General features: G+C 45.6%; 13 protein-coding genes across 13 annotated transcripts; 7 read left to right on the top strand and 6 right to left on the bottom strand. All coding sequences in view use genetic code 12, as the record gives it.

Annotated features, from left to right (window-relative positions):
* Positions 1-89: 89 nt before the first annotated feature.
* CJI96_0001474 (uncharacterized protein) lies at positions 90-929 on the bottom strand (the record flags this gene model as incomplete). The annotated part of the gene is made up of 1 exon (XM_029032132.2): positions 90-929. The coding sequence occupies one exon, from the start codon at positions 927-929 to the stop codon at positions 90-92; it is 840 nt and encodes a 279-aa protein (XP_028892447.2).
* A 647-nt stretch (positions 930-1,576) lies between these two features.
* On the bottom strand, positions 1,577-2,299 carry CJI96_0001473 (uncharacterized protein; the record flags this gene model as incomplete). The annotated part of the gene is made up of 1 exon (XM_029032131.2): positions 1,577-2,299. One exon carries the CDS (start codon positions 2,297-2,299, stop codon positions 1,577-1,579), a length of 723 nt encoding a protein of 240 aa, XP_028892446.2.
* A 1,215-nt stretch (positions 2,300-3,514) lies between these two features.
* OAC1 (Oac1p) lies at positions 3,515-4,501 on the top strand (the record flags this gene model as incomplete). Its single annotated transcript, XM_029032130.2, has 1 exon — positions 3,515-4,501. One exon carries the CDS (start codon positions 3,515-3,517, stop codon positions 4,499-4,501), a length of 987 nt encoding a protein of 328 aa, XP_028892445.2.
* Positions 4,502-5,027: 526 nt separating this feature from the next.
* CJI96_0001471 (uncharacterized protein) lies at positions 5,028-5,567 on the bottom strand (the record flags this gene model as incomplete). Its single annotated transcript, XM_054702054.1, has 1 exon — positions 5,028-5,567. One exon carries the CDS (start codon positions 5,565-5,567, stop codon positions 5,028-5,030), a length of 540 nt encoding a protein of 179 aa, XP_054558029.1.
* A 136-nt stretch (positions 5,568-5,703) lies between these two features.
* Positions 5,704-6,591, bottom strand: CJI96_0001470 (uncharacterized protein; the record flags this gene model as incomplete). Its single annotated transcript, XM_029032129.2, has 1 exon — positions 5,704-6,591. The coding sequence occupies one exon, from the start codon at positions 6,589-6,591 to the stop codon at positions 5,704-5,706; it is 888 nt and encodes a 295-aa protein (XP_028892444.2).
* Positions 6,592-8,663: 2,072 nt separating this feature from the next.
* Positions 8,664-11,096, top strand: PXA1 (ATP-binding cassette long-chain fatty acid transporter PXA1; the record flags this gene model as incomplete). Its single annotated transcript, XM_029032128.2, has 1 exon — positions 8,664-11,096. The coding sequence occupies one exon, from the start codon at positions 8,664-8,666 to the stop codon at positions 11,094-11,096; it is 2,433 nt and encodes an 810-aa protein (XP_028892443.1).
* A 241-nt stretch (positions 11,097-11,337) lies between these two features.
* On the top strand, positions 11,338-12,561 carry NAP1 (histone chaperone NAP1; the record flags this gene model as incomplete). The annotated part of the gene is made up of 1 exon (XM_029032127.2): positions 11,338-12,561. The coding sequence occupies one exon, from the start codon at positions 11,338-11,340 to the stop codon at positions 12,559-12,561; it is 1,224 nt and encodes a 407-aa protein (XP_028892442.2).
* Positions 12,562-13,904: 1,343 nt separating this feature from the next.
* CJI96_0001467 (uncharacterized protein) lies at positions 13,905-14,738 on the top strand (the record flags this gene model as incomplete). Its single annotated transcript, XM_029032126.2, has 1 exon — positions 13,905-14,738. The coding sequence occupies one exon, from the start codon at positions 13,905-13,907 to the stop codon at positions 14,736-14,738; it is 834 nt and encodes a 277-aa protein (XP_028892441.1).
* A 1,891-nt stretch (positions 14,739-16,629) lies between these two features.
* On the bottom strand, positions 16,630-17,475 carry PCL5 (Pcl5p; the record flags this gene model as incomplete). Its single annotated transcript, XM_029032125.1, has 1 exon — positions 16,630-17,475. The coding sequence occupies one exon, from the start codon at positions 17,473-17,475 to the stop codon at positions 16,630-16,632; it is 846 nt and encodes a 281-aa protein (XP_028892440.1).
* A 1,120-nt stretch (positions 17,476-18,595) lies between these two features.
* On the bottom strand, positions 18,596-20,632 carry PAN3 (Pan3p; the record flags this gene model as incomplete). The annotated part of the gene is made up of 1 exon (XM_029032124.2): positions 18,596-20,632. One exon carries the CDS (start codon positions 20,630-20,632, stop codon positions 18,596-18,598), a length of 2,037 nt encoding a protein of 678 aa, XP_028892439.2.
* A 441-nt stretch (positions 20,633-21,073) lies between these two features.
* Positions 21,074-21,863, top strand: CJI96_0001464 (sepiapterin reductase family protein; the record flags this gene model as incomplete). The annotated part of the gene is made up of 2 exons (XM_029032123.2): positions 21,074-21,098; positions 21,145-21,863. The coding sequence occupies 2 exons, from the start codon at positions 21,074-21,076 to the stop codon at positions 21,861-21,863; spliced, it is 744 nt and encodes a 247-aa protein (XP_028892438.2).
* A 390-nt stretch (positions 21,864-22,253) lies between these two features.
* URA6 (bifunctional uridylate/adenylate kinase) lies at positions 22,254-23,159 on the top strand (the record flags this gene model as incomplete). Its single annotated transcript, XM_029032122.2, has 1 exon — positions 22,254-23,159. The coding sequence occupies one exon, from the start codon at positions 22,254-22,256 to the stop codon at positions 23,157-23,159; it is 906 nt and encodes a 301-aa protein (XP_028892437.2).
* A 797-nt stretch (positions 23,160-23,956) lies between these two features.
* Positions 23,957-24,699, top strand: ESS1 (peptidylprolyl isomerase ESS1; the record flags this gene model as incomplete). The annotated part of the gene is made up of 2 exons (XM_054702053.1): positions 23,957-24,162; positions 24,210-24,699. The coding sequence occupies 2 exons, from the start codon at positions 23,957-23,959 to the stop codon at positions 24,697-24,699; spliced, it is 696 nt and encodes a 231-aa protein (XP_054558028.1).
* Positions 24,700-24,862: the final 163 nt, after the last annotated feature.

Genomic DNA, 24,862 nt, shown 5'->3' with positions numbered 1-24,862 from the left:
ACCTAAATCACCTCTGTTTTCGCTTACCAAATAAGCTACCCTGCCCCTTTCTTTTCTTTTTTTTTTTTCTCTCTCCTGTCAAAGACCTATCACTGCTCCTTTTTCAACCATGGATAAGTCTGAAGATAGATACCCTTGGGATCATTAATTATAACGTTTCCATGACATTGGACTATTGTGTCGAAGTCCAACTCCTCGTAGACAAGCCTAACACCCTTCGCTCCCTCCGCGGTCCATGTCTTCAGGAAAAAGGCATGCACTACTCGTGAAAGCCAACCACCTGCTCTCAAGCCTCTGCAGAAGTAGGAAAATCCAGTGTAGGGATTGTGATTCTGCTCGAAGCCTGTGGATGGCGAGTAGCACTCGAATTTAGCCTCATTGCTTTTAGCGTCGGGCTCATTAAGTTCCATGAGTAGATCGCCCTCAAATAGTATTTTATGCGTCTTCTCATAGAGCACAAGCTCCCTGGCTAAGTGGCTCGACAAGTACACAAACTGGAAATTGCTCCAAAAATCTCCCTCTGCCTCAAACTTGTTCTTGGCATCGGTTCCTTCGATAACCTTATTGCCGTCAGCTTGCTCAAACTCATAATGGACTGTGTCCTTCCCAAGAGCTTTTTCTCCAGCCACAATCTTGATATCCGGGTATTTCTCCAAGTAGCTTTTTGCAACCAAATTATGCTCCTTGTTCACCACAAAGAGATGGGTCACCTTTTCTGAACCTCTGGGACTGACCAAAAGATCGATTGCCTCTTCAATGTATTCTCCATATGGAATGGGCGACCAGTATATTATCTTATCACCGTAACGAAAGATAGCCATTCTGCCTCCTGTGCGAGCGATGCCCATCATAGTGAATGGCACCGATAACGTCACCACATTGTCTGCAACCTTTCTTATTGAAGGCTTTAACTCTGAAGGGTATCCCATAATAAAAGTGTAGGAGAATCTTTATTATTCGATAACGGATCGAATTTTAAGGGTTAAAATATGTTTGCCGCCCGCCTCCAGAGTGTAACCCCTGGCACGCTTATCCACTTCCTCCTGCACGCCCCAGCTGCTTTACCCACTTTCGCGCTGCCTTTTTTGCAGCCATTTTCGGTGGAGCTCTAGGATGCTTCAAATCAGATTGTGATGAGCCGGGCATCGTTTTGAATATAAACTTTCACGTGTGTAAGAAGTATCCGTCTATCTTTCTTCTCCTCCATATATGTGATTGAAATGGTACCAAAATGAAGTTGATGCCAGAGATCCCCCAGGCTCAAACTTTAGGTCCAGCCGTTTCGCTTTAGGCAGGAGACGGAGCCGAACCCCACCGTTTGAGGAGAATTTTCAAAAATAAGTCTGCCGCTCTTAAGCGAGTAGATTCTAGTTCTCTTCACATTCAAGAGCGAATAACACTCAAATTTTCTTCAATGCGGTTGCTTCTCTATTACATCACCTCAAAGAGCTAAAATCTTCCTCGCAAAATTCCTAGACTCTTAAACTTCCAAATTCCCACTGTAGACTCTTTTGAATCAAGAAGCCCCTGATATTGCTTCCGTGGCGCTCTCCTACAGGCCACTTGAAACCAGTCCTCACTGGTCTTTCTTCAACCATGGATATATTTCAGCGTAGACTGCCTTTCCAGTGCCACTGATGATATTCCCATGGCACTGAACTATAGTGTCGAAATCCCACGATTCATATACAAGTTTCACTCCTTCAGCTCCTTTGGCAGTGTAGGTTCTGCCAAAAAGAACGTGTCCAAACCACCCGAGCCAGCCTCCTGCTTTCAATTGACTGAATAAAGCCGATATGCCTGTGAATGGGTTGTACTGGTGTGGGTATCCTGTTGATGGGGAATAGCACTCAAACGTGCCCTCGGTATCTGGACGCCCCACATCCATGAGAAGATCACCTTCAAATAGCATGTGGAGATTTTTTTCATAAAGCACAAGTTCTTTATTTAAATGGCCGGTCAAGTAGATGAACTCAAAGTTGGCCCAGAAGTCCCCCTGCGCATTGAACTTGGCTTTGGCCTCCTCTCCCTTAATAACTTTGTTTCCATCAACATCTGAAAACTCGTAGTGGACTTGCTCTTTCCCGAGCGCCTTCTCTCCAGCTACAATCTTGATGTTGGGGTACGTTTCTAAATAACTTTTAGCTACCAAGTTATGCTCCTTGTTCACGACGAAAAGGTGAGTAACCTCGAGATTCTCTTTCTTCCTTGCCAACAAGTCAATTGCCTCTTCAATGTACTCGCCATAAGGAATAGGCGACCACAAGATGATCTCGTTGCCATAGCGAAAGATGGCCATTCTGTTCCCCAAATTAGCTACATTGAAGTAGGAGAAGGGCACAGCCAAAGTGACCACATTGTGGGCGATTTTCTTAATTGAGGGTCTGATTTCGGAGGATATCCCATGACTGGTGTTGAGCCGCCGTTTTAGCAGATTTTAGAAGATAAAGAAGAGGTAGTCAATGAATCGGCTGTACCCCAGATTTGTCCGGTTGGGCATTTTCCTACAGGCATCACCTGCACGCACAACCCAGAAAGAGAATGTGCTTGCGGCACTTTTTTGCACCCATTGTGAAAGAAGACGGGGAAAAGTCAGGATAATGAGATATTGCCTATATTAAATACAAGAAGTTCTACATTTGAGAGGTGATCCAGGAAAGAGTACTGGACGATTTCAGCGTGGATATCGAGGGGTTGTGAGAGCTGCGGTGATGAGGTAATCGGGTTGCAAACTAAGTTGGGAATACAATTAATCGGCTAGAGAACGGCGTTTCTTGACTATTTACTGCAAATTTTGCGTAGTGTGGCCAGTAACAAGGAAAGAGAATCACCGAATTGAGCATCGTAGTCTCAGTGCTGCATGTCACCATCAGGCAATTGACTGACACATGGAAGCTCAACCCGGAATACACTTCACGGGTATCTGGCCGATCAATTTTTCCCGTAAAGTCTAAAGTGGAGTTTTTAGATCCAGGTCATCAGGTAAGTGCTCCTAGAAGGTTTCTGCGTTCTCTCAGATGCAATTTTGCTTATTTTACTTCTGCCTCTGTTAATCTTGTGCTATCTTCATATGCGCATGTGCGGGCCGGTACCGGAACGTTGAAAGTTTGATAGGTGCGTGGGAATTTGTCAGATTCAAAGCTAATAGCACCGTTATTTCCTTCATTTGGTGCTTGACGTAGCTCAAATAGTCAAGTTAGCTCGTTGAATGATTCGAAGTCAGCTCAGATAAGATCTGTGGTTGCAATGAACCTTGCAGCACTTTATCAAGTAGGATTCACCTCTTTCCCTCGCTTCTTTCTCTTCTGCTGTAACTCAACGAATGTAGTCTCCACTACGAGCTAGCAAAAACGATTTCATCACAAGTCTCCTACAATAAACCATAATGTTCCCATAGAACCAAATTCTTGAGCAGATCACGCTAAGATCGTTGAGCTACTCGTTGACTCACAAATTTTTCACCTTCGCGACTAAGCTTACTACCAGACTTCTTTTGTGAACTAGGCCAAGACTCATGACGCAAGAGTCGAAAAAGAAGTCTATTGCCCAGGATGTGTCTACAATAGGTGGCTTTATTGCGGGCGGTATTGCTGCTTGTGGCGCCGTGACGTTCACCAATCCTATAGAGTTGATCAAAACCAGAATGCAGCTTCAGGGCGAGTTGACTAGTAAACTGAACGCGCCAAAGATATATAAGAACCCGCTTCAGGCGCTGGTGGTCATTTACAGAAACGAAGGTCTACGTGGGTTGCAGCAGGGACTCTTGTGTGGGTACGTGTACCAGCTAGGGCTCAATGGATGTCGTATTGGCTTCTACGAGCCCAGTAGGTACTACTTAACAAAGATCTTTAGCCCAAGCAAACTCACCGGTGACCAGTACAGCGATGTGCCTCAGAACTTGCTCGTTAACGTTGTTGCAGGTTTTGTATCAGGCTCCGCTGGTGCTGTTCTTGCTAATCCCTTCTTTCTCATAAAGACGAGAATGCAATCCTACAACAAGGCAAGTGCATCACTCAAAGTCAGCGTTGGTGAGCAGACACATTACAGGGGGCTTGCTGATGGTCTCAAGCAGATCTTCAAAACTGAGGGCGTGAAGGGACTCTTTAGAGGCACAGACGCGGCAGTATTGAGAACTGGTGCTGGTTCTGCTGCTCAGTTGCCCGTGTATAACTTGACGAAGAATTACCTTTTGAAGCACAACCTCATGTCGGAAGGATCGATTGGCTTGCACTTTGTTGCGTCCTCAATGGCAGGCTTGGGAGTGGCCATTGTGATGAACCCATGGGACGTTGTATTGACAAGACTTTACAACCAAAAGGGCAATTTGTACAAAGGTCCTGTGGATTGTTTTGCAAAAACCATCAAAATTGAGGGACCCACGGCTTTGTACAAGGGGTTTTGGGCCCAGCTATTCAGGGTAGGTCCTCACTCCATCTTGACCCTTATGTTCATGGAACAATCAATGAAGCTTGTTCACGCTGTTGAGCAAAGGTTCAAGTAAGCTATTTATTAGAGAAATTTTAGAAATATAAAGGATAGACAGGAATCTTAGTAGCATTCATTTTACTAGTCAACAGGTTGCGCCTTGTATGTGAATAAATCTCAGCGTTGCTAGCGATGAAAAAATCTATGTCAGTGCCCTCATTGATTGGGAATATCAGTTCTATTTTCTTGTCTTTTGCACCATTCTTTCGGCTGGTTTGCGTACTGCCGTAGTCGAAGCGGTGTGTATCTAACGAGATGAATGAGAAGTATATAATCTCTCGAGCTCCATACTTCTTTCTTTTCAACCATCATGACCAAAGTTCGCCCAGCTGCTAGACTCATGAAAGCGAGCTCTCAATGCGCTGAGCTTGGAGCAGCTTACGGAAACTGTGTGCTTGCTACGTATAACAATATGAACAAGGACACTTGCAAAAAAGAGTTTGACGCTTTTAAAACTTGCGTAACTAAAAACTTGAAGCGCAAGTAAATCTACAAAACAAGTCTTTCAATGAATGTTTAATTTTACATTACATGTTTTAGCGCTAAATGGTGTACCTGAAGAGAGGGTTCTCCATATCAGTCAAGTCAGCAAACTCGTGGTTTTCGATGTGCTCGAACTCCAGGTAGTCAGCGGCACGAGCATCTCTTCTTTTGTTTTCAGCAGCCATAATAATCCAAATTACAATCATGATTACAGTTGCTGCGCAACCAGAGACCACCATGGCGATCTTGGCACCGTTGTATTCAGGCGCTTGCTTATCCATGAAAGTCTGTGGGCCGATCAAATTACCAACGCAGTATCCAATCAAAAAGATAGCATTGACTGTGACCTTCTTAGTGTGGCCAGCCACATTAGAAGCACAGGACGATAAGCCGCAAATCATCACTAGGGGACACAAGTAGAAGAGAGAATAACCTGCCAATTGAGCATTCAAATTCTCAGCGAAAGCCAACATGCATAGAGCCGCAATGACGACCATCGATGTTGAGGTGGCCCAGAATAGTCTGTTGGGATAGTATTTGTACAAGTAAGCAAAGCCAATGCAGCCAACCACTTCGACAGCCCCAGGGATCATCTGCATCTTGAGGGTTTTACCTGTACCGTAGCCAAACGACTCGTTTAGCAAGATCGAACCAAAATTTGTGAGACCACCATTAGGAAGGTTATTAGCGACGGCAAGGAAGAAGTAAAGCCAAGTCTTAACATCGGTAAGTGCCTCAATAAGCTGATACTTTTTTGAAGTGCTTGTTACCAAAACCCTGCTGGTTGACCCTGATTCTCTCCACGACGAGACGTTTCTCCTTATCATTGAGAAACCATGCCTCTGTCGGTTTGTTGGGAATGTGAAAGAAAATCACAACGCCCAAAGCGACGGTGATGGCACCAGTGATGATGAAAATCAATTTCCAGGCCTCGATGCTGTAGCTGTCCATGTTAGCGTGGAGGTTAAAAGCGATAGCACCCGAACCAATAATAAGCCCAAGACCGTTGAAGGAAAACCACAATGCCGTTCTCAAGAACACCTCGTCTTTCTTGTACCACTGAGAAGTGACAATGACAAATGCTGGAGTAACAGATGATTCAAACGCACCAAGAAGAGTTCTTAAGGCCACAAAACCCTCGTAGTTGGGAACAGCATGCAACATCAAAATGATACCCCAAATGACAATGTAGATCGAAACAGTGGTTATCACAGGAAATCTCTGCAAAGTATAGGCACATGGAAACTCAAACGCCAAGTACCCGAGATAGAACGCAGAACCAGTCCACGAGTATCTATCTCCATGCATGTCCAAATCCTCTCTTAAGCCCATCACCGCAGCATACGAGTTCGACATTTTATCCATGAACTGAACGGCGTATAAGAGACAGATGAGGGGCAAAAGGTAGAGATCGATTTTCCAAAGCAACTTGCGGTCTGTCTCCGGATCAAGCTCGACCTTTTCGTCGTTATGAGACAATACATAGTCCATCGCTGCATCGCCTGTGGTTGAAATGTGGATTGGTTTCCCAGTATGAGGCGAGATGACCGTGGTAATTTCGTTTCTCTGGCTCTCGACATCAGTCGGGGCCACGGAGACCGTTGACGTCAACTTTTCTGACATCAGCGACAAAATATTTGGGATTCAGCAATACTGGGCATTTTCCACGGTTTATATGGAACTCGGAATTGGAGATTATCTGGGGAAGGTCGATAAGACGATAATGATGCAATGCAGCGACCGGAGTGCACATTCGGGCGACGGGTAAGTGAAAACGACAAAAAAAAAACCGCTTCTGAGATAGAGTCAAAAAGAAAAAAGCGGGGCCCCATCTCGCACAAAATTTCACTTGCCAATCGACCCACTGCGGAGTGGCCAAAACAGGGAAGCAGGGTGGAATTTTTTTCGTCCTGGGACCAGATTCAGTTTGGGATCAGGATGAAGTCAGTTTCAGGATTCTTCTTTTTGGTATTTTTTTTTATTTTGCTTCACTATCAGCGTCAGCTGCCAGTGCTGGAGCCGATATCGCAGCTTGCGCATCAGGTGAAAAATTCGCCGTACGATAAGACCGAGATCGACTCGAGATGAGGTCCAGATATGGCTAGTTTTGCGCAACCTTTCGTTGATATTTTTCTTAGCATGGAAAACCTTGAATCTTGCCGAAGGACTCAGTCCGGTGCCTCGAAGCGTTGGCTGCCCTGGACCGCACATTATTTGGCTGCAAACTGACACGAACAACGGCCAAAGAACAAAGAGACAATCTGGGAAAACGCCGTGCACGAAGATTGAGCAATCTCCACATTCACGATCCATTCAGAGCTCAGCATTCAACTTTGCAATATTCTCCACAACTCCAATGCTTTGTTTGACCTCGGCTTGGGCTGAGTCTCCGAGAGTGGATGGATCTCTCGAGCGGAATTGGGCCTGCGAATTCCCTAATGAGAACGGTGCCGATCGGCCGCTGCAGAGCCAATGTTAAAGAAAATAAAAAATAAGAAATGAAAAAAATAAAAAAAAAAGTGGCAGAGGGTAACATGGAATTCAGAAGTATTGATGTGAAGGATCCTTTTGCCGAATTTTCCTCGTTCTCGAATCTAGTCGGTCGAATTATCACTCGTAGCCACTGAGCCAGAGAAGTGCACCTGTCTGCTAAACTTTAGCTTTGTTCTCTAAGCGAGGATACCGCGAACCTCTGTAAGTGAAGCCCTGGAAAAAGTCTTCGTAATTGACTAGATTTGCGGAGAGGTGGGACAGTGGGTGTCTTTTTCCGAGATCGGGGAACTAATGCTGAGACTTGGCTTTTGAGATCGAGATTGATCCAATTGACTTCTTCGAGAAGCTGATATTCACAAGAGTCATTGAGTGAACCCTCCAGTATAGGCAATTTGAAGGAGCTATTCCGTTGCTGGCGCTGACCAACAGTTTTTTTTCATTAGGTGGCACTTAGATATGGTAATGAGTAATGTGATGTTGACAAGCATACCTATTTCTGACAAGGCTTACTGGCGATGAAGGCTGCGATAGAACATGTAATGTGCTTCGGTCTATGGGATAACACTGAAGTAACAAGCATTTCAAGCCAACATTACTCGAAAGGTGGAGGGCCCTTCGTTTATCCCTCCTCGTTTAGCCCTCTGTCGGTCTGGGGAAGTAGTTTTGATGAGTGCTCCCACAGAATCCAGATCGAACCTTTTTTGAATAGCTTCATCAAAGCAAGGCGTTTATCAAAGCATTACAGTATACTTTAAGATTGCGATGTCTGTCTATCGAAGCAGTCTGAATCTAGGCCTTCCAAACACTGAGAACCTCGATCCTTCATTCTCATTCTGGACCTTGTTTCATTTTTCTTTTTTCGCAGCCAAAATCGTCTACTGAAATTGACTACCGCAGCCACCATAGGCACCCTATCACCAAAGCAGCCAAATAGCTTCCAACTAGCTTTTCAGCTCACTGGAATCGCCTCCAGTGCTCCAAAAGCCAATAGCTCGACTCGATCTTTATCATTTGTCCACTGCCTCTAACATCCTGGTCTGACGGCCTGTATCTGGGCCCCATTTGTCTGGAGTGCATATACTCCCCCCAGATTACCCTCGGCATGCAAATGTGGGGAGAGATTCTAATTGCTTGGTAAATCAACCACAACTAAACAACAAAAACAACCACAATCCTCTACCTTCTTCTGGATTTAAATCGACATGGTCCACATCTCTCGTCTCACATCGTACAGTCGAGAGGACGTGCGCAAGCTCTTGCTCATTTTGCGAGAATTTGTGCTCGTCTACAAGGACAATAAGGTGTCCATTAATTACCAGAGCAGGCCCGTGGTTCTATTCTTCGGCACTATCATCGCCACACTAGGGGTGGGTGCCTACTTTACTATTCGGTCCTTGATCATCAAATACAATGAGTACTTGTACAAGCGGTCGCAGAACAGACCCCGTTTGATCCGCCAACTGTCAACGATCTTGAAGAATGGCGCCAGAGAGATTCATGTTCCCAAGGGTAAAAACAGCACTACCCGTATCATCATTCCAAAACCTAACATGGACAGGTATGCTGCGGACAAGTACCTTTATAAGAATTTCTATATTGATCAGCGTTTGAAGCAGCAGAACAACATCTTCAACCTGAAGTTCTTAAATCAGATCATCATCATCTGGCGTATTCTCATTCCTAGATTCTACTCCAAGAACACGTATTTATTGCTTTCCCAGTGCTTCTTCTTGATCTTGCGTACGTGGTTGTCCTTGATCATTGCCAAGTTGGATGGTCAGATCGTCAAAAACTTGATCAGTGCTAATGGCAGGAAGTTTGTTCGTGATTTAATCTATTGGATCTTGATTGCGTTCCCGGCTTCCTATACGAACGCTGCCATCAAGTACTTGACAAATAGGTTGTCGTTGAGTTTCAGAACAAACTTGATCAGATATATTCACGACATGTACTTGGATAAAGTCATGACCTACTACAAGATTTCACTTAGTCAGAGCGATCTTGAAAACATCGATCAGTACATCACCAACGACATCTCAAAATTCTGTGACTCCATCTGTGGCTTGTTCTCTAGCATGGGTAAGCCTCTCATTGACTTGGTCTTCTTCTCTGTCTATTTGAGAGATAACTTGGGAACCGGTGCTATTGTGGGAATCTTTGCAAATTATTTCGCTACAGCTTTCCTTTTGAAGCAGTATACCCCCTCTTTTGGCAAGTTGTCTGCCCAGAGGACTCAATTAGAGGGCCGTTACTACAACGAGCATTTGAGTCTTATCACCAATTCTGAAGAAATTGGCTTTTACAAGGGTTCTGTCATTGAAAAAGCCAAATTGAAGGAAACTTTCACGGGATTGATGGGACATGTCTCCAAAGAGATTAATATCTCTTTCTGGTACTCGATGCTTGAAGACTACGTGTTGAAGTACACGTGGTCTGCCTGGGGTTATGTGTTCGCAGGTTTGCCGGTGTTCTTAGAAGACATTTGGCCAAAGGCTCATCAACATGTTGATGAGGGTGAGCTGGCACCAGTGCCTGAAAAGAAGGCAAAGGTTGACGACAAGCAGAATATGAGACAGTTCATTATCAACAAAAGGTTGTTGTTGTCTTTAGCTGATGCTGGCTCAAGATTGATGTACTCTATCAAAGACATCTCTGAGCTCACAGGATATACTGATAGAGTTTTTTCCTTGCTTACGGAATTGCACAAAGCACACTCACCAAAGTTTGATTTTGGATCTAGATACGGCATCGCCGACATTCACGGCACTGTTCAGCACAACTACAGTGGAGGAGTCCGTTTCGAGCATCTTCCAGTGATTATACCAGGCGTTGAAGGTAGCGAAGGTACCAAGCTCATTGATAATTTGAACTTCCATCTCCTGGGTAACAAGAATCTTTTGGTTTTGGGGTCAAATGGCTGTGGGAAGACCTCGATTGCACGTATTATGGCAGGCTTGTGGCCATTGTACTACGGATTGATGTCAAAGCCTAGTGATGATGAGATATTCTATTTACCACAGAAGACGTATTTCACCAACGGTAATTTAAGGGACCAGATCATTTACCCCTCATCTTACGACGATATGCTTGAGATGGGATACAACGATGACCATTTGTACCATATCTTGCGTGAAGTTAAATTGGACTACTTGTTGACCAGAGAAGGCAACTTCAATGTCAAGAAGGACTGGAAGGATGTCTTCAGTGGAGGAGAGAAGCAGAGAATGAGTATTGCTCGTGTCTTGTTTAAGAATCCTAAGTTCGTCGTTTTGGATGAGTCCACCAACGCTGTATCGACAGATGTTGAAGACTACTTGTTCGAATTGTTGCAGAAAAAGAAGATTACTTTCATTACCCTTTCCCACAGACCACTCTTGATGAAATACCACGACTTCATTTTGGAGATCAAAAATGAGAAAGGCGAGCCCGACAATTGGATGTTCCACGATTTGACCTCGGAAGAGAACTTGAAGACCATTGACAACGAGATCAGAGAAATTGAATCCAAGTTGGCCCAAGTAGAGAAGTGGGAGAAGAGGAAGGCAGATATCGAGAGGTACTTGGACGGCAAGTACGACGATATCAAAGAAGCAGAAAGCACTGAAATGAGAGCAACAGCCTCGTTCGAGCTTTAAATTTACGTATGATGATGAGGATTCGATTGAATCGGGATAAAACCAATGCGTATGGTGTATAGGTAAAAAAACGCGTTGATCAAGATACACCGTTTGTGTGTAGCCGAAAATAAAACGAGCGTCCTTAATGTGGGCAAAAGGCCACGTGACGCGTGCGCCATCCATCATTTTCCTTAAGCTTTTTATCTGGTATCATCTCTAACATCAACTCACAGTCTGATCAGTCACCGTACAATTCGAGATGTCCGAGCGGATCAGGAAACAAGGTGACATTTCAAAAGCACCAACGCCACAGAACACCCCCTCTAGTGTGGCAAACTCCTACTTGAAGCAGCAACCCCCTTCAGTGTCAACGATTAGCGAGGAGGATGAGAACAACTTGAGCAAGCAGTTGGCGAACAACCCAGCGCTTTTACTGATGATTCAGGGGAAGTTGGGTTCCCTTGTGGGCCAACAGAGTGGGTATATCGATGCGTTGCCAGCGGTTGTGAAGAGGCGGGTGAGGGGCCTTAAGGCCGTGCAACTGCAGCAAATGAAATTGGAGGCCGAATTCCAGAGAGACTTGTTGGAGTTAGAGAAGAAGTACTTCAAAAAGTACGAGCCCTTGTATGAAAGAAGAAAGAACATCATCAATGGTGTTCTGGAGCCCACAGCTGAAGAAGTAGAAGTTGGTGAGTCTCTCGAAGAGAAGGACGAGGATGAGGAGCACGAGGAAGAGAACGAAGAGGAAAACGAAGAAGAAGAGGATGATGATACAAAGGGTATCCCCAATTTCTGGTTAACGGCTCTTGAAAACTTAACCACCGTCAGCGAGACCATAACCGAGAGGGACAGCGAGGTGTTGGAGTACTTGAAGGACATTCGCATGGAGTACTTGGAGACGCCCGGCTTTGAGCTCATTTTCGAGTTCAATGAGAATCCATTTTTCAGCAACCAAGTGTTGACCAAGACGTACCACTACCAGGCCGAGTTGGGATACTCGGGCGATTTTGTGTATGATCACGCTGACGGATGCGAGATCAACTGGAAGTCCAAGGAGAACAATGTGACCATCAACATTGAGAGAAGAAAGCAGAGAAACAAGACCACCAAGCAGACGAGAACTATTGAAAAGTTGTCGCCCACAGAGTCGTTTTTCAACTTCTTTGATCCACCAAAGCCACCAAAGGCCGATGAGCTGGAGAACGAGGAAGGCGAGGAAGATGAGGAGCAGGAAGCAGACTTGGAGGCTAGGTTGGAGTTGGACTACCAGTTGGGTGAAGAGATCAAGGACCGTTTGATCCCACGTGCCGTTGACTGGTTCACCGGTGATGCGGTAGACTATGGGTTCCCTGAAGACCTTGAAGACGAGGAGGAAAAAGGGGAAGAGCTCGATAGCGACGAGGAGAGCGATGAGGACGATGAGAATGAGGGAATTGACGAGAAGGGCCCCAAGGAGAACCCACCCGAGTGCTCGCAACAGTAATGGCCGAGGTATAGAAAGGAAAGTTGAAGTGGGTCAGAAGAAAGCTTTTGTGAAATGTAGATGCTTCTCTCGCAAGGTACACGGGCAGCAAAAGTGCCGAGGGGCGACTTGCTGCAGCTCGGTGACTACATGGCAAATGCATGAGACCGAAGAGTAGGAACAGTAGAATGCAAGATTTTCCCTTTCGAGCGTGCAAACAAGAAGAAGTGGAACTCTGTTGAGAACCCTGGCCAATGGAGACCTCGAGCAACCAAGACTTTGGGCGAAACACAGCATGCAACAAGGCGAAAAGAGAAAAAGGCGTTTTGTTAAAACTTAAATTAACTCTTCAAACGCCCTTTTTCTCTATCACCTAATACATGCCCAGATCTTGTGATCGTGGAAAGAGAATTCTTTTGCAGTTTCACCTCCAGGCCGAGGACCATTACGATCGCGCCGCAGTGGGCAGATTTAGTTTCAAGCCATGGCCGAAAGAACACAAAACGACAGCGTGAAACTAACTTGACTGAGAGGAACAAAGGCCCATTTTGCATTGCACGAGGGAAGAATAACCGAAATATCTTGTTCTCGTAAAAAAAAAAATGGTCTAAACCACCTTATTATTGTCTAAATGCTTCGTTGTGGTTAAAGACCTTCGAGACAGGCAGCCACACAACTAGCAGCAGGGCAGGTGAGCATGAGAAGCAAAGCTGGTAGCCTAAAGCTAAAGCCAAGCAAGATCAAGTTCCAATTATTGTTCTTCGGTTCGTCTCACTCACATGCGGAGGTCTAATTCACACCACCACCGTTTCTTTTTTGTTTATGTCTTTTTCATATTCCTCAAGGGCCCTGACGGAGCATCCCGGGACTCGGGCAGCGTTGAATTTGCAACCATTCTTTCTGCCGCTTGCCCGGCACATTTCTTATGGACGAAGAGCAGAAGTTGAAAAAATATACGAAAATAAATATAAAAAGTGTAACATGAATTGGCAATGTAGAGAGTCAGGTGCTTTCTGTCCGTCTCGACTTTCTATCAATTCTCCAAAATCGCCCTGGTGTTTTGCCCATTTTCAAGTGCACTTTTTTCACAGTGCAATTTTCAGATCCCCTAGGGAGCAACTTTCACATGCCTCATCGGCGCGCCATCTCTGCCTTGGTGCCTGCTCCCATATTCAATATGCCCACTGCACACAGGCCCAAGGGAGGTCGCATGGTCTCTGCATGTCCTTTTTGGTAAGGGTACAGATTGACACTCCAGGGTAAAAAAGCACGGGTGGTAGCCACTATTTATACCGCACCTTCCCAGCTACGTTTTCCAAACCTTTTTTTTTTTTTTCTCTTTAGTCCCTTTATTTATTTTGAGCATGTCGAAAGCTTTCACTTCTAAGTCCAAGGCCCACTTCGAATCCTACTCCTTGGTTAAGCGCTTGCAGAGCTTCATTTTGAGCTTTGCCCTTTTCCAAGCCATCACCACCTACGTGGTGGCCTTGTCCAACTACTTCAACGACCAAGTGGTTTCAAGATTCCCCTTTGTTGTGAAGCAATTGAGCGCCGCTGATGAGCTCGTGGATGGTCTTGTGTTCGGTAACGTTGACAAGGCAGTGGCCTTCGCTGCTGATAAGGCCAAGCAAACTGAGCAAGTTGCTCAGGCTTACAAGAAGAAAGGCACCGACCTCCTTCTCGCATACAAGAAGAAGGGTGAGGATGCTGTGGGCGTCTACTTAAAGCCCGTGAACGAGTACGCCTCAAGCACCGTTGATAAGGTGTTGCCCAAGGTTCAGGACGCCGCACGCAAGGCTGAGAAGAAGGAGAAGGCGGCCGAGAACGAAATTTCAAAGTCCATAGAGATTGTCAACGACACCTACTCCCGCTCCAAGGACTTGTTTGCCACCAAGCTGCAAGACATTTCTAACACGGTGCTCAACACATACAACAAGGAGTTTGACTCCTCGAAGGAGAAGAACTACTACGTCAAGGTTGCCTCTGCCTCTGTCAACACGGGAGTCAAGTTGTTGAAGAGCGTCAACTCCGACTACATCCAGCCATTGAAGAGCTCCACACAAAACTACGTGACTGACGTTGCCCTGCAGACCCAGCGCAAGGCCGACGAGGTTGTCAGCAACGGCGTTTCCGAGGTGAAGAAGACCATCAATGGTGCCGCTGAGCAGACCAACATTGCCGTGCCTACCTCTGCCTAAGCATAGGAGTGGCTAAACTTCTTACAGGAAAACTTGTTTTGCAGGTTTTTTATGTGACCATTATTCCCTTTATTATCTATCCTTTTGTTTTTGTCTAGTTAAACCCCTGAATCCCGCCGGTGGCCGGCTCATTCGGTATTTCACGTTGTATTGGTATAGTGGAATAAAATCAGTACAAGCAGTATAGACATCTGTAGAGCAATTGACTCATGGCGCCGAGCCCATGGCTAGTCGCTCGAACCAGTTCCTTCCCACCCACCCACACACTTTAACAATGCTGCTGCACTCTAGTAAGCCACAATGGGACCCTTTTCGATTGTCCAGCCCACGAACACTGAACCGAGCCATAGGCAAAAGTCTGTTTTTATTTTTATTTTTTTTTTCTCATTCTTATTCCACTTTCTGACCAGCTAGCCCTGAGTATTTCCAGACCAATCCTCTCCCCTATTTAACTCCTCTGCTCCCATTTGCAGTGGAACTTCTTCCCTCAGCACTCCCAGCGGCTCACCGCGCTTTTTGCGGCCAAGGGCACACCAACCCGCCCTAGGGGAGCCAGCGGGCGGCCCAACTGGCCTAGCCCTGAAACAACCTTTTGGCCCCATTTCTCAGGCAATGGTGCTCAGATTCCCGCCACTTTCCTGGGCGGCGGTAGCTCTCGCACCCTCCCTTTCTCCTTGAGCCTTTTTCGCCCTCGCCACTTTTTCTATCCTTTGTGCCCCTTATCCCGTTTCTTGTGGCGCGTATTTACGCACTGCTTGCCTGTGGCCCCCGAGCGAAGCAAACCTGAACAACACCGCCTTGGGGTTTCAGCAGGCTGGCTTCGAGGAGCCTTCGTCACTGTCTCTGCTGATGGCCACCAACAATATAATTGACTATCGACCAATTTAGTGTAATTATCCTCTTTCTGCGTTTGCTTCATATTTGATTTCCATCCCTCTTTGTTACTTGTGTTTTCTTGTGTAGTTGCTTTTGCTTATCTCGGGTTGTTGTTGTTGGTTTGTTGCTCAGCGGGTTTCGACTGATCAGAGCCTGCCAGCATGGTTGCTTGGAAGGAAGCATTTTTTACCCGAGAAACAGCCAACGTCGCCAAATTCCTCGGTACGGCGGCGTGTGTTGGTGATTGTGGCCCCACCGTGCGTTTCACCTCGGAATCGGTGATGTCATGTGTTGACATTTGGAGGGGGATGTGTTTTTGTAGAGTAGGTGTAGAATGCTCGCATTAGTGCAATCTTCACCGGCTGCGAAAATACTCTTAGTGGTTGGAAGGCGGCAGGATTAGACGACGCAGAAAGGCGAAGCATCACCGAATCACAATACAGTGGAATACTGTGGGTTCGACTGTGAGGCTCTAAGAGCTCTTGTCTAAGAGGTTTTAGTCCAGGAGTTTTTAGAAGTTTATTGTATGAGGTTCTTGTCACAAGTCACTCTTAAGCGATATTAGTCCTCGGGATATTTTGTTGAGGGCTGCTGGCTCAGATCGTTCGACCCTTGTGCAATGGGCCTTGTACACTGGCGGGCCCAAATGTAGGGTTTTTGGTGAACAGTTGCCGAGGGTGGGTTTGCGGAACGGCTGCAAATGGCTGCAAATGTTGGCCTTCGCCAGCCTCTCACTTGTACTCCTTCTCCACTTGGCGTGCTCATGTGGTTGGTGAAATAGAAGCATGTGGGAGACGCCTCTCCGCTCGTCCTTCGTAATCGGTCAAGATGCTCTTGCGTTTTGTGTCACCTTCATCTGTTTACTGCTTCTTATCTATTCGCGTGCGGTTACGTCTCTCGCTCTAAAGAACGCATTTCTCTGCGGCGCACCAACTTTGACACATATGCTTGTGATATTGGAGTCACTTGCTTGACTGACGTTATCTACGAGGTATTTATAGAGTTATGTCTATTTTTATTTACACATTCTCTTGCTGCCACTCTCACACAGCTCAATCGTTCTCTTGCCAAACAACGAGGCCGGCTTGACAGGGGCACTGGTAATCACCTTGGTACCAACTTGGTCAGCATAGTAATGTTTAAAATTGACACTGACTTTGCCCAACCGGCGCTCGTCCATCTTAAGCAAGAACTGATTCCAGCGAGAAAGCTTTCTTTGGCACTCTGCTTCAGTGCACCAGGTGAGAATACCCAGATTGACATGGTGCAACGAGATGAAATCGTACCCGAAAATCAAAAGGACATTACACCAATTCTCGTACTTCGCCCCGTTGATGTAAAGATCATAGTCAAGGAGCTTAAGGCATTGAGTTTCTGTTTGTCTCAATTTTTGAAGATTCAAACTCGAGTCGTCGGTGCCCTTGCACCCGCAAATCTTGAGCCACGACTTGAAAGAGTAGTTGTGGTCCTGATTAAACTTCGACGATAAAATGATCAATGCCAAAAACAACTTTTTGGGGCAACTAGGCAACTCCTCTTGTTTCTTGTTGACAAGCTTGAACATGTAGTAGCAGCAGATCTGCAACGTCTGCGTCGACGCTTTAGATCTTCTCAAGATTTCGATGATGAAAAACCTCAACTTCACGTCATCAACTTGCGTGACTGAGGACGGATAGAGCATCTTCATCAAGTTGACTGAGCAGTTCGTGAGGATGAGGTTAAACTGAGACTTGTTGAGGTGATCGTTGTAGTATTTTGAGTTGTTGGGAGCATAGCTCTCCAGTGGGGGAGTAGAAGGGGTTTCACGTTTGGCGAATGGAGACGTGGACATCTCCCGTGGGGATGCACTCGACGACAACATGATGGATTCTGGACACTCTGTTCATTCCTCGCTTCGCTTGCCTAGTGCAAGGAAACGATAATGCTAATCATTGTGAGCGCCAAGTGAATAGAAAGAAAAAAAAAAAATGTGTAAAGCTGTAAAGTGAAACCAATGAGTATGCAATGAGCCCTAGAAATGTATTGAAATTTTCAAAATATGGCAACTATCTGTTGCGACCGTGACCGTAAACCTGAGGAACCCTATTCAGTTGACCAGCACTGAATTAAACCGATGATGAAAGTAGAAAAAGAACCGTGAAGCGTAATTCGTGGAATGCGTTAACAATATAAAAAAAAATGGATTTGTAAAAAGATTTGTCTGTTTGTTTTTGTTGTGTGGATGCCAGGTGAGTGAAACCCTTGTGAGAAGAGAAAACGATGTTGGTGGTGTGGCATCGGTATATATAGTGGAGGTTTCGCGGGCGGCTCCCAGCTTGGACAATTACTCACTGGCAGTTAGTCATGGTCACGTGCAGCGCCGCCCACACCCGGGTTCCACTGCGAACTGACTTCCCGATTGGACGTACAATGACTAAATCGGTGTTGCATTTTGTTCCATCGCTTATCACACAGTGGAGGTTCCATGGGTGGTTTCCGTGCGTCGCTGGGATCCCGGCCCGGTGACGGCGTGAGTCACAACACCTTGATGACGCTGAATTAAATGACAGTAACGGGTGATGAAGATGACACTGGCTACAAAATTTCATTGCTTTTCAGTATTCTATTGGTGAGGCTGTTCTTTTTTCTTTTTTCTTTTTGTCCGGGATCCAGTGTGACCAACCTGTTGATGACTGATAAGGTGCGCAACCTAGTGTCACCTGTCATCACACCACTGCGGGCCACACGGGGCAAAAAAACGTTGTTACGTTTCGCCTGGTATGGCGTACATGGAATATAACGTATTATGATAGTAAGGATGAAATTGCATGCATGGAGTGAGGTGGGTGTGGTTGCAATTCACACTTACAGTGTACGGCCTACTTCATCAAAACTATCAATTTAATCTGTGTTTTCACGGTTTTCTGTTTTACTCTTCTTTCTTCTTTTTTTTTTTTTGGGTGCTTTTCTCGGTCTTCTCATGTATCCTTTCTTTCATCCTGCTAGCGAAAAACACCACGAAACGTCAGCTCAATGATGCCCTTCACTTCTTTATAACTCACTATTATACAACTGTCTTCCTCGGCCGATATTAGCAAGATCTTCTCGTCAACCCCAGCATCAAGCTTATTCAAGTTGACAAGGATTCTCGAAAGATCCACCACCGGCTTGCCGTACTCATCGTAAGAATTGAAAATAAATTGATGAAATAATTTGATCACATAAAACGTTCCATTTTCCGTCCTTTCCTTCTCGGGTAAGTTTACCAACAAATCTATCTTGGTCATGAGGCGGAAAAGACGGCCATTTTCAAGCTCCGAAGAGAGCTGGCTTTCCATGAAGTCAGCCTGATCCTCGAGGCCACTGAGCACTTTGAGGGAACGGAGAGCAAGGTGTTCCTTGAAATAATCCTGCAAGGATTGGCCTTTTCCAAGTTTAGTTAGTCCTTTGAGAGCATTTACGAGCTCTTCACTGTATGGCACAGTCGATAGATTGTGCAACTGGTCGAGAACTTGCTCAAAGCTCTCATTCCGAACACTAAAAGGTAACGTGGCCCTAATCAACTCATGAATAACATCCACAAAATGTTTTAAATCTTCGTTTTGTTGCATTATTGTATCTTCGTCTCTTTCGGTAGAATTTGTCTCTTTAAGGGTCAAGGCATCGTCCACACCAACAGCGCCCAACCTCAATCTGCCCTTGTTCGTTATGAGGATCTTTGATAATGATATAGAAGATCCCGCATAGAGTTTATTTTCATGAAGGTCCAAAAGAGCATTGGCCATCTGAATGATGTAAGACCAGAGTAAGTTCTCGGTGATAGGTTCCAACTTCCCTCCCAATTTTCTGGTTATATGTTGTTCTTGCAACGTATTAGCGAGTGGGTAGTAGTCATATACAACGCATAAAACGGGTTCGCCGTACGTGCCAAAGGCCACTGTTGTGAATGCATCGTGGAGTCTTGCAATGTTGGGATTCTGCAACTTTTTCCATCTTGCCAATTTATGCAATTTGATGTCTTGCGAAAAGTGAACCTCACTGTTCAAGTCAATTCTGCGAATAGCGTATGGAAGTCCGGTGACGTTGGACATTGCTTTGTACACATAGCTAGGGAAGTTGTAAACCTTCGAAGGCTGAGTGAAAGTTGTATCCATGGGAACCAAAGAGTGGTACTCGCCAACATGTTCCGGAAGGGTCAGCAGGGCAACAGTCTGTAAGGTGGCTTCGTTTCTCTTCAAAAGCTCTTCACGAAGGTTGTTCGGTATAAACATATCGTTGATATTTGTCTGGTGCTCTTTCAAAGAGAGCCGTGGAGGTGGAGCTGGGGCGTATAGATGGTGGTTAAGTGGATACGTTGGAGCTGCTTGAGTACCAGAAAACATGAAGTCAGAACCCAGGTTGCCTGTCATACTTCCCATTCCCCCAAGAGGAGTTGTCGGTGTGGGACCTGCGAGGTATGGATTTTGCTGAGGTTTTGGCTGCTGCTGGTTCGTACCTATCAAAGACAGAGAAGCGTGCATCAGGGGGGAAAATACCAGTTTCAGGGGTTCTGTGGACGCAGCGAACCGAGCCGAGCCCTCATACGATGGAGTGAACGACGGCGTGGCTGCTGCATTGAACTTTTTCGTCTGTGCTGGTGGGGTAGAAGATTCTTCTCGCAGCTCAAGACTGGCCGGCACGAACAGTGGGAGGTCCTTCAACTTAGGGGATAATGACGAAAATTTGTTGGTGATGCTCTGCACGGAGGGTTGAAATGAAGGTGTGCTGGCATTGAATTTCTTCTTCGTGGTTCCAGATTCACTACTGGTAGTTCCGTTGGGACTTTTTATACTAGCAGCCTCAGAATTAGAATCAATCGAGCTATGCTTGCTGGGGAGGGTCTTTTGGCCCGTGTTACTCGACTTCGAGCTCGATGAGTTCGTTCCCAGTCCTGCATTGTCGTGACTAAACACGCATCCCTTCTTCTCGTACTTGCAAAAACCATATATCGTAACGTTTTTACAAGGAATATCCTTCGCCGCCTCCGGGTTTATATTCATTCTGGCCACGGGGTTGGTTGTGGGCGCCTGGTACTATCAGTTGATTTCGGCAATTTGATGGTCAATAACAAAAGGAGACTGATTAATTATGAAATCGTATTGACGAGGCCAAGAAAGGTGTGCTATCTGTTCACCTTTTGATAATACGCTTGTGTTTTGATGGTGTAGGTGCGAATGGTTTTAAATTGTCGATAATGCGACTACGCACTAGACTTTAATAATAGGTGGAGAAGTCAAGCAACGAAGTGCCAAGGAGACAATTGATAATTATGGATCGATACTAAAGAAGACCCTTCAACTGAAGTCTGTCTCATCCAATCACCACAGATTCAGGGTAACACCTAGTTGCATTCGGGTTTCTGCATCTTATCCCAAGTACACTACACACCAGTAGCATCCTCTTACTAAGAAGTACTACTGCTAGTAATTATGGCCCACACAATGATACTCACTGGTGCCTCCAGAGGTATGATTATCGCATTCCTGCAATATCAATAACATACTAACGCTAGGCATTGGTGGTGCAGCTGCTGAGATTTACCTCTCTCAATCTACTTCTCACAACTTAGTAGCAATTGCTAGATCGCTGGAGTCATTAAATGCGTTGAAGGAGAAATACGGCGACAGAGTAAAAACTGTGACTGGAGACATTTCAGACGAGAGAGTGGCTTCAGAAGCTATAGAGAAAGCTCTCGAATTTGGCTCAATTGACTCTGTTGTGGCGAACGCCGGTGTTCTTGATCCAGTGAACACTGTTGCCAAGGCAGACGTTGCCAAATGGAGGAATCTTTTTGACATCAACTTTTTCTCCGTGGTTGATCTCTTCCAGAAGGCTTTACCGCATGTGAAGGAGTCTAATGGCCGCTTTGTTGCTGTTCTGTCTGGTGCTCTGACTAAATCTTACTACGCATGGGGTGCTTATGGTGCCTCCAAGGCTGCTTTGAACCATCTCGTGCAGACAATGGTTGCTGAGGATCCTCAAGTGAATGCTATTTCTGTAGCACCCGGTGTGGTGGACACAAATATGCAAGAGGATATCAGGACAAAATTCGGAGCTAACATGACACCTGAGAGCTTGCAGAGATTCATTGATTTTCACAAGAACAAGGAGTTGTTGCCACCAGAGGTTCCTGCAAACTTGCTAGTGAACTTGGCAGTCAAGGGTTGGGGTAAGAATCTCAATGGTGGGTACCATAGAATTGGCGAGGAAGCGCTCAAAGAGTTCCAATGATTGCTCTAGTACAATTGAATAGATACTGACTTCTGGCTGCTAGATTTACAACCTTCGGTGGTATCGCTCAAGCTAGGTATCTTGATAATCACTTTGCTTGTTTTCACATTCCAAACCACCGCAAGGTAGCCTGCACCCAGATCAAGTAAAATCTAATAAAATACCACTTCAAATTCATTTAGGAGGTCCCTTAACTTCATCGCGCTGCTTTTTACATTCCCCAAGATATCGACAGCTGTTGATGTTTGGCAGATTGTCTACATTTCGCAGCCATTGAAGCCTCTACTCTCACAAGCTACGCACATCGGCAATGCACGACTCGTGCGCTCAAAGATCTCTTCACGTCTTGAGTTGAAAGTTCTCTGAAGCTGCTTCTTCAGAACTATCACCATGTTCACACGGTCGCTAAGAACTATCAGCCTTAACGCCTCAGCCTTTCAAAGCCTGAGAGTCGCCTTAAGAAGCTCCTTCAGAGCCTATTCGAAGTTTCCAAACAACGCCAAACCTGAACTGGAGAAGTCTAACCATTCCAACGGATCGAACGGTTCAAGCAATTCAAACAATGGTTCTGGTCAGAAACTGTCTCCATTTTCGAAAGGCTACGTTTTGACTGCACTTGGATTGTTGGTAGTCGGCTCCACCGTCGCCTCCGCCGTATACACCAAACAAGAGCCAAGACTGGCTCCTGAACCAGCCACACCAGCTTTCAGCGACAAAGATATTTCTGTGATTTTTGTTTTGGGCGGTCCAGGCTCAGGGAAAGGCACTCAGTGTGCAAAGCTTGTCAAGGACAAGGGCTTTGTACACTTATCTGCTGGTGACCTTTTGAGAGCAGAGCAAGTGAGAGAAGGGTCTCTGGATGGCGCTTTGATTGCCAAATGTATTAAAGAGGGAACTATCGTTCCTCAGGAAGTCACTGTTAGGCTTCTTAGAAACGCTGTGAGTGAGAATGTCAAGAAAGGCAACTTCAAGTTCTTGGTGGACGGGTTCCCTAGAAAAATGGACCAAGCCTTGACATTTGAGGAGCAGATTGTCAAGTCTTCTTTTACTCTCTTCTTCGAGTGTCCAGAACAGGTGATGCTCAACAGACTTTTGGAGAGAGGAAAGACCAGTGGCAGAGCCGACGACAACATAGAGAGCATCAAGAAGAGATTCAAGACGTTTGTGGAGACATCGATGCCTGTCGTTGAATACTTCGACAAACAAGGTAAGGTGGTGAAGCTCAGCTGTGATGAGCCCGTAGATGTTGTTTACGGCAGGGTGAAGGATGCTCTTGTGAAAAGAGGCATCAATTAGCATATTTAGATTAGGATCATATCCAGACTTTGTGAATTACAGTATAGCAAGATAGGTCATGAACTAGAGTATGAATCAATTGAAAGTCTAGAGAGCCTGTGAGCGGTATCTTTACAAGAGGGAGCTCGCTCGGCTGCATTGACTTGGATCATGGCTGCGAAAAACATTCGGCCAGAACCACACTAGTAAAAATGTCGTCGAACCACCCATTGATAGAATTGTGATTGAGCAGTTTTCTTTAACTGGAAATGTTGACACTGAAATCCAGTTTTCATAGACAAGATATGAGAAACACAAGAAAGTACTTAGCAAGGGAAATTCACATACGCTGGCTATCTGATAGCGCAAACAGAGATACTTTATTTTGTGTGCAACACCCTTGCTTTAACCTATTTAAATGCCTAGACGCACATAAACCAAATGTACTAACTTCATCAAATATTTAATGGCCAATGTAGATATTTCCATTATAGCCTTAGCAGCAGCTATAGTCAAGATCGGCTACGCCTCGGCTGGTATATTGATCATCGACGATAGTACCGTATCCGATGCTCTGGCAATTGTACAATGCGACGAGAAGTGAAGAACGGCACCAATGTATACATCGCTAAAGATGATGATACAAGCGTCTATCATTACAGCTTGACGATTAAAACTCCAGATGGTAGTAAGAGCGACAAACAGTATGAATATAAACTGTATTTGGAACGGTGCTTGGACATCCACGGTGACCCGGTAGCTACTTATATGCAGACGGGTACCATTTATGTGTATCTTAATGGTTATCAAGACTCAAAATGGTTGTTGGATTGTTGGAGTCAGACGTGCATGGGGACATTGCTGAAGAGGACTCGACTGGCTATGAGGATCCAGATGATATGAAATGGGATAGCCACAGAGAACTTATTGTCTCTGCGTTCTGTCCGGTGTACAACACAGCGCTTCAGAAGACAGTTGAAGGCTCACATAATTCTACAAACCTTTCATCTAACTCTACAACTCTGTAAGTTTCAAAATGGAAACTGGTTTACCACCGAGCTGGTCTCTTAGAGTTTCTAAAACACACAACGAGCCATACTACTACAATCAGGCCACCAAGGAATCGTCGTGGGAGCCCCCATATGGCACCGATTCAGACAAGCTCAATGCTTACGTGGCGAAGTTTAGGGCCAACGGCAACAAACCTTTAGTCAACGACGACGGTAAAATTAGAGCATCGCATTTGCTCGTGAAAAACGAGACGTCCAGAAAGCCCAAGTCGTGGAAGAGCCCCGATGGCATTACCCGAACAAGAGACGAAGCAATTTCCATCATGAAAGAGCACCAGAGAAGAATTCTCAACGGTGAAGTGAAGTTGTCCGATTTGGCTCAAACGGAGAGTGACTGTTCTTCTCATACAAATGGTGGCGACTTGGGCTTTTTTGGCAAGGGCCAGATGCAACCTGCCTTTGAGCAGGCTGCGTTTGCCCTCAATGTGGGTGAATACAGTGACATTATCGAAACGGACAGTGGTATTCACATCCTTCAGAGGACTGGCTAAGCGTTGAATAGTGAAAAGGAATGTTGGGAGCGCACAAGGTGCCCACGCCAGCCCAGTGGGCAACACTTTCGACTCAATGGGTGGTATTCAGCATTGAAATGGTGCATAACTGAGCTCACGTTGCTTTCGAAACCTTGAAACCCACGATTTTGAAGAGGGTGCA

The sequence above is a fragment of the Candidozyma auris genome, chromosome 2 (assembly GCF_003013715.1).
Source record: "Candidozyma auris chromosome 2, complete sequence".
NCBI lineage: Eukaryota > Fungi > Ascomycota > Pichiomycetes > Serinales > Metschnikowiaceae > Candidozyma > Candidozyma auris.
The sequence above is the reverse complement of the archived record's forward strand: the minus strand, read 5'-3'. Positions and strand labels throughout refer to the sequence as shown.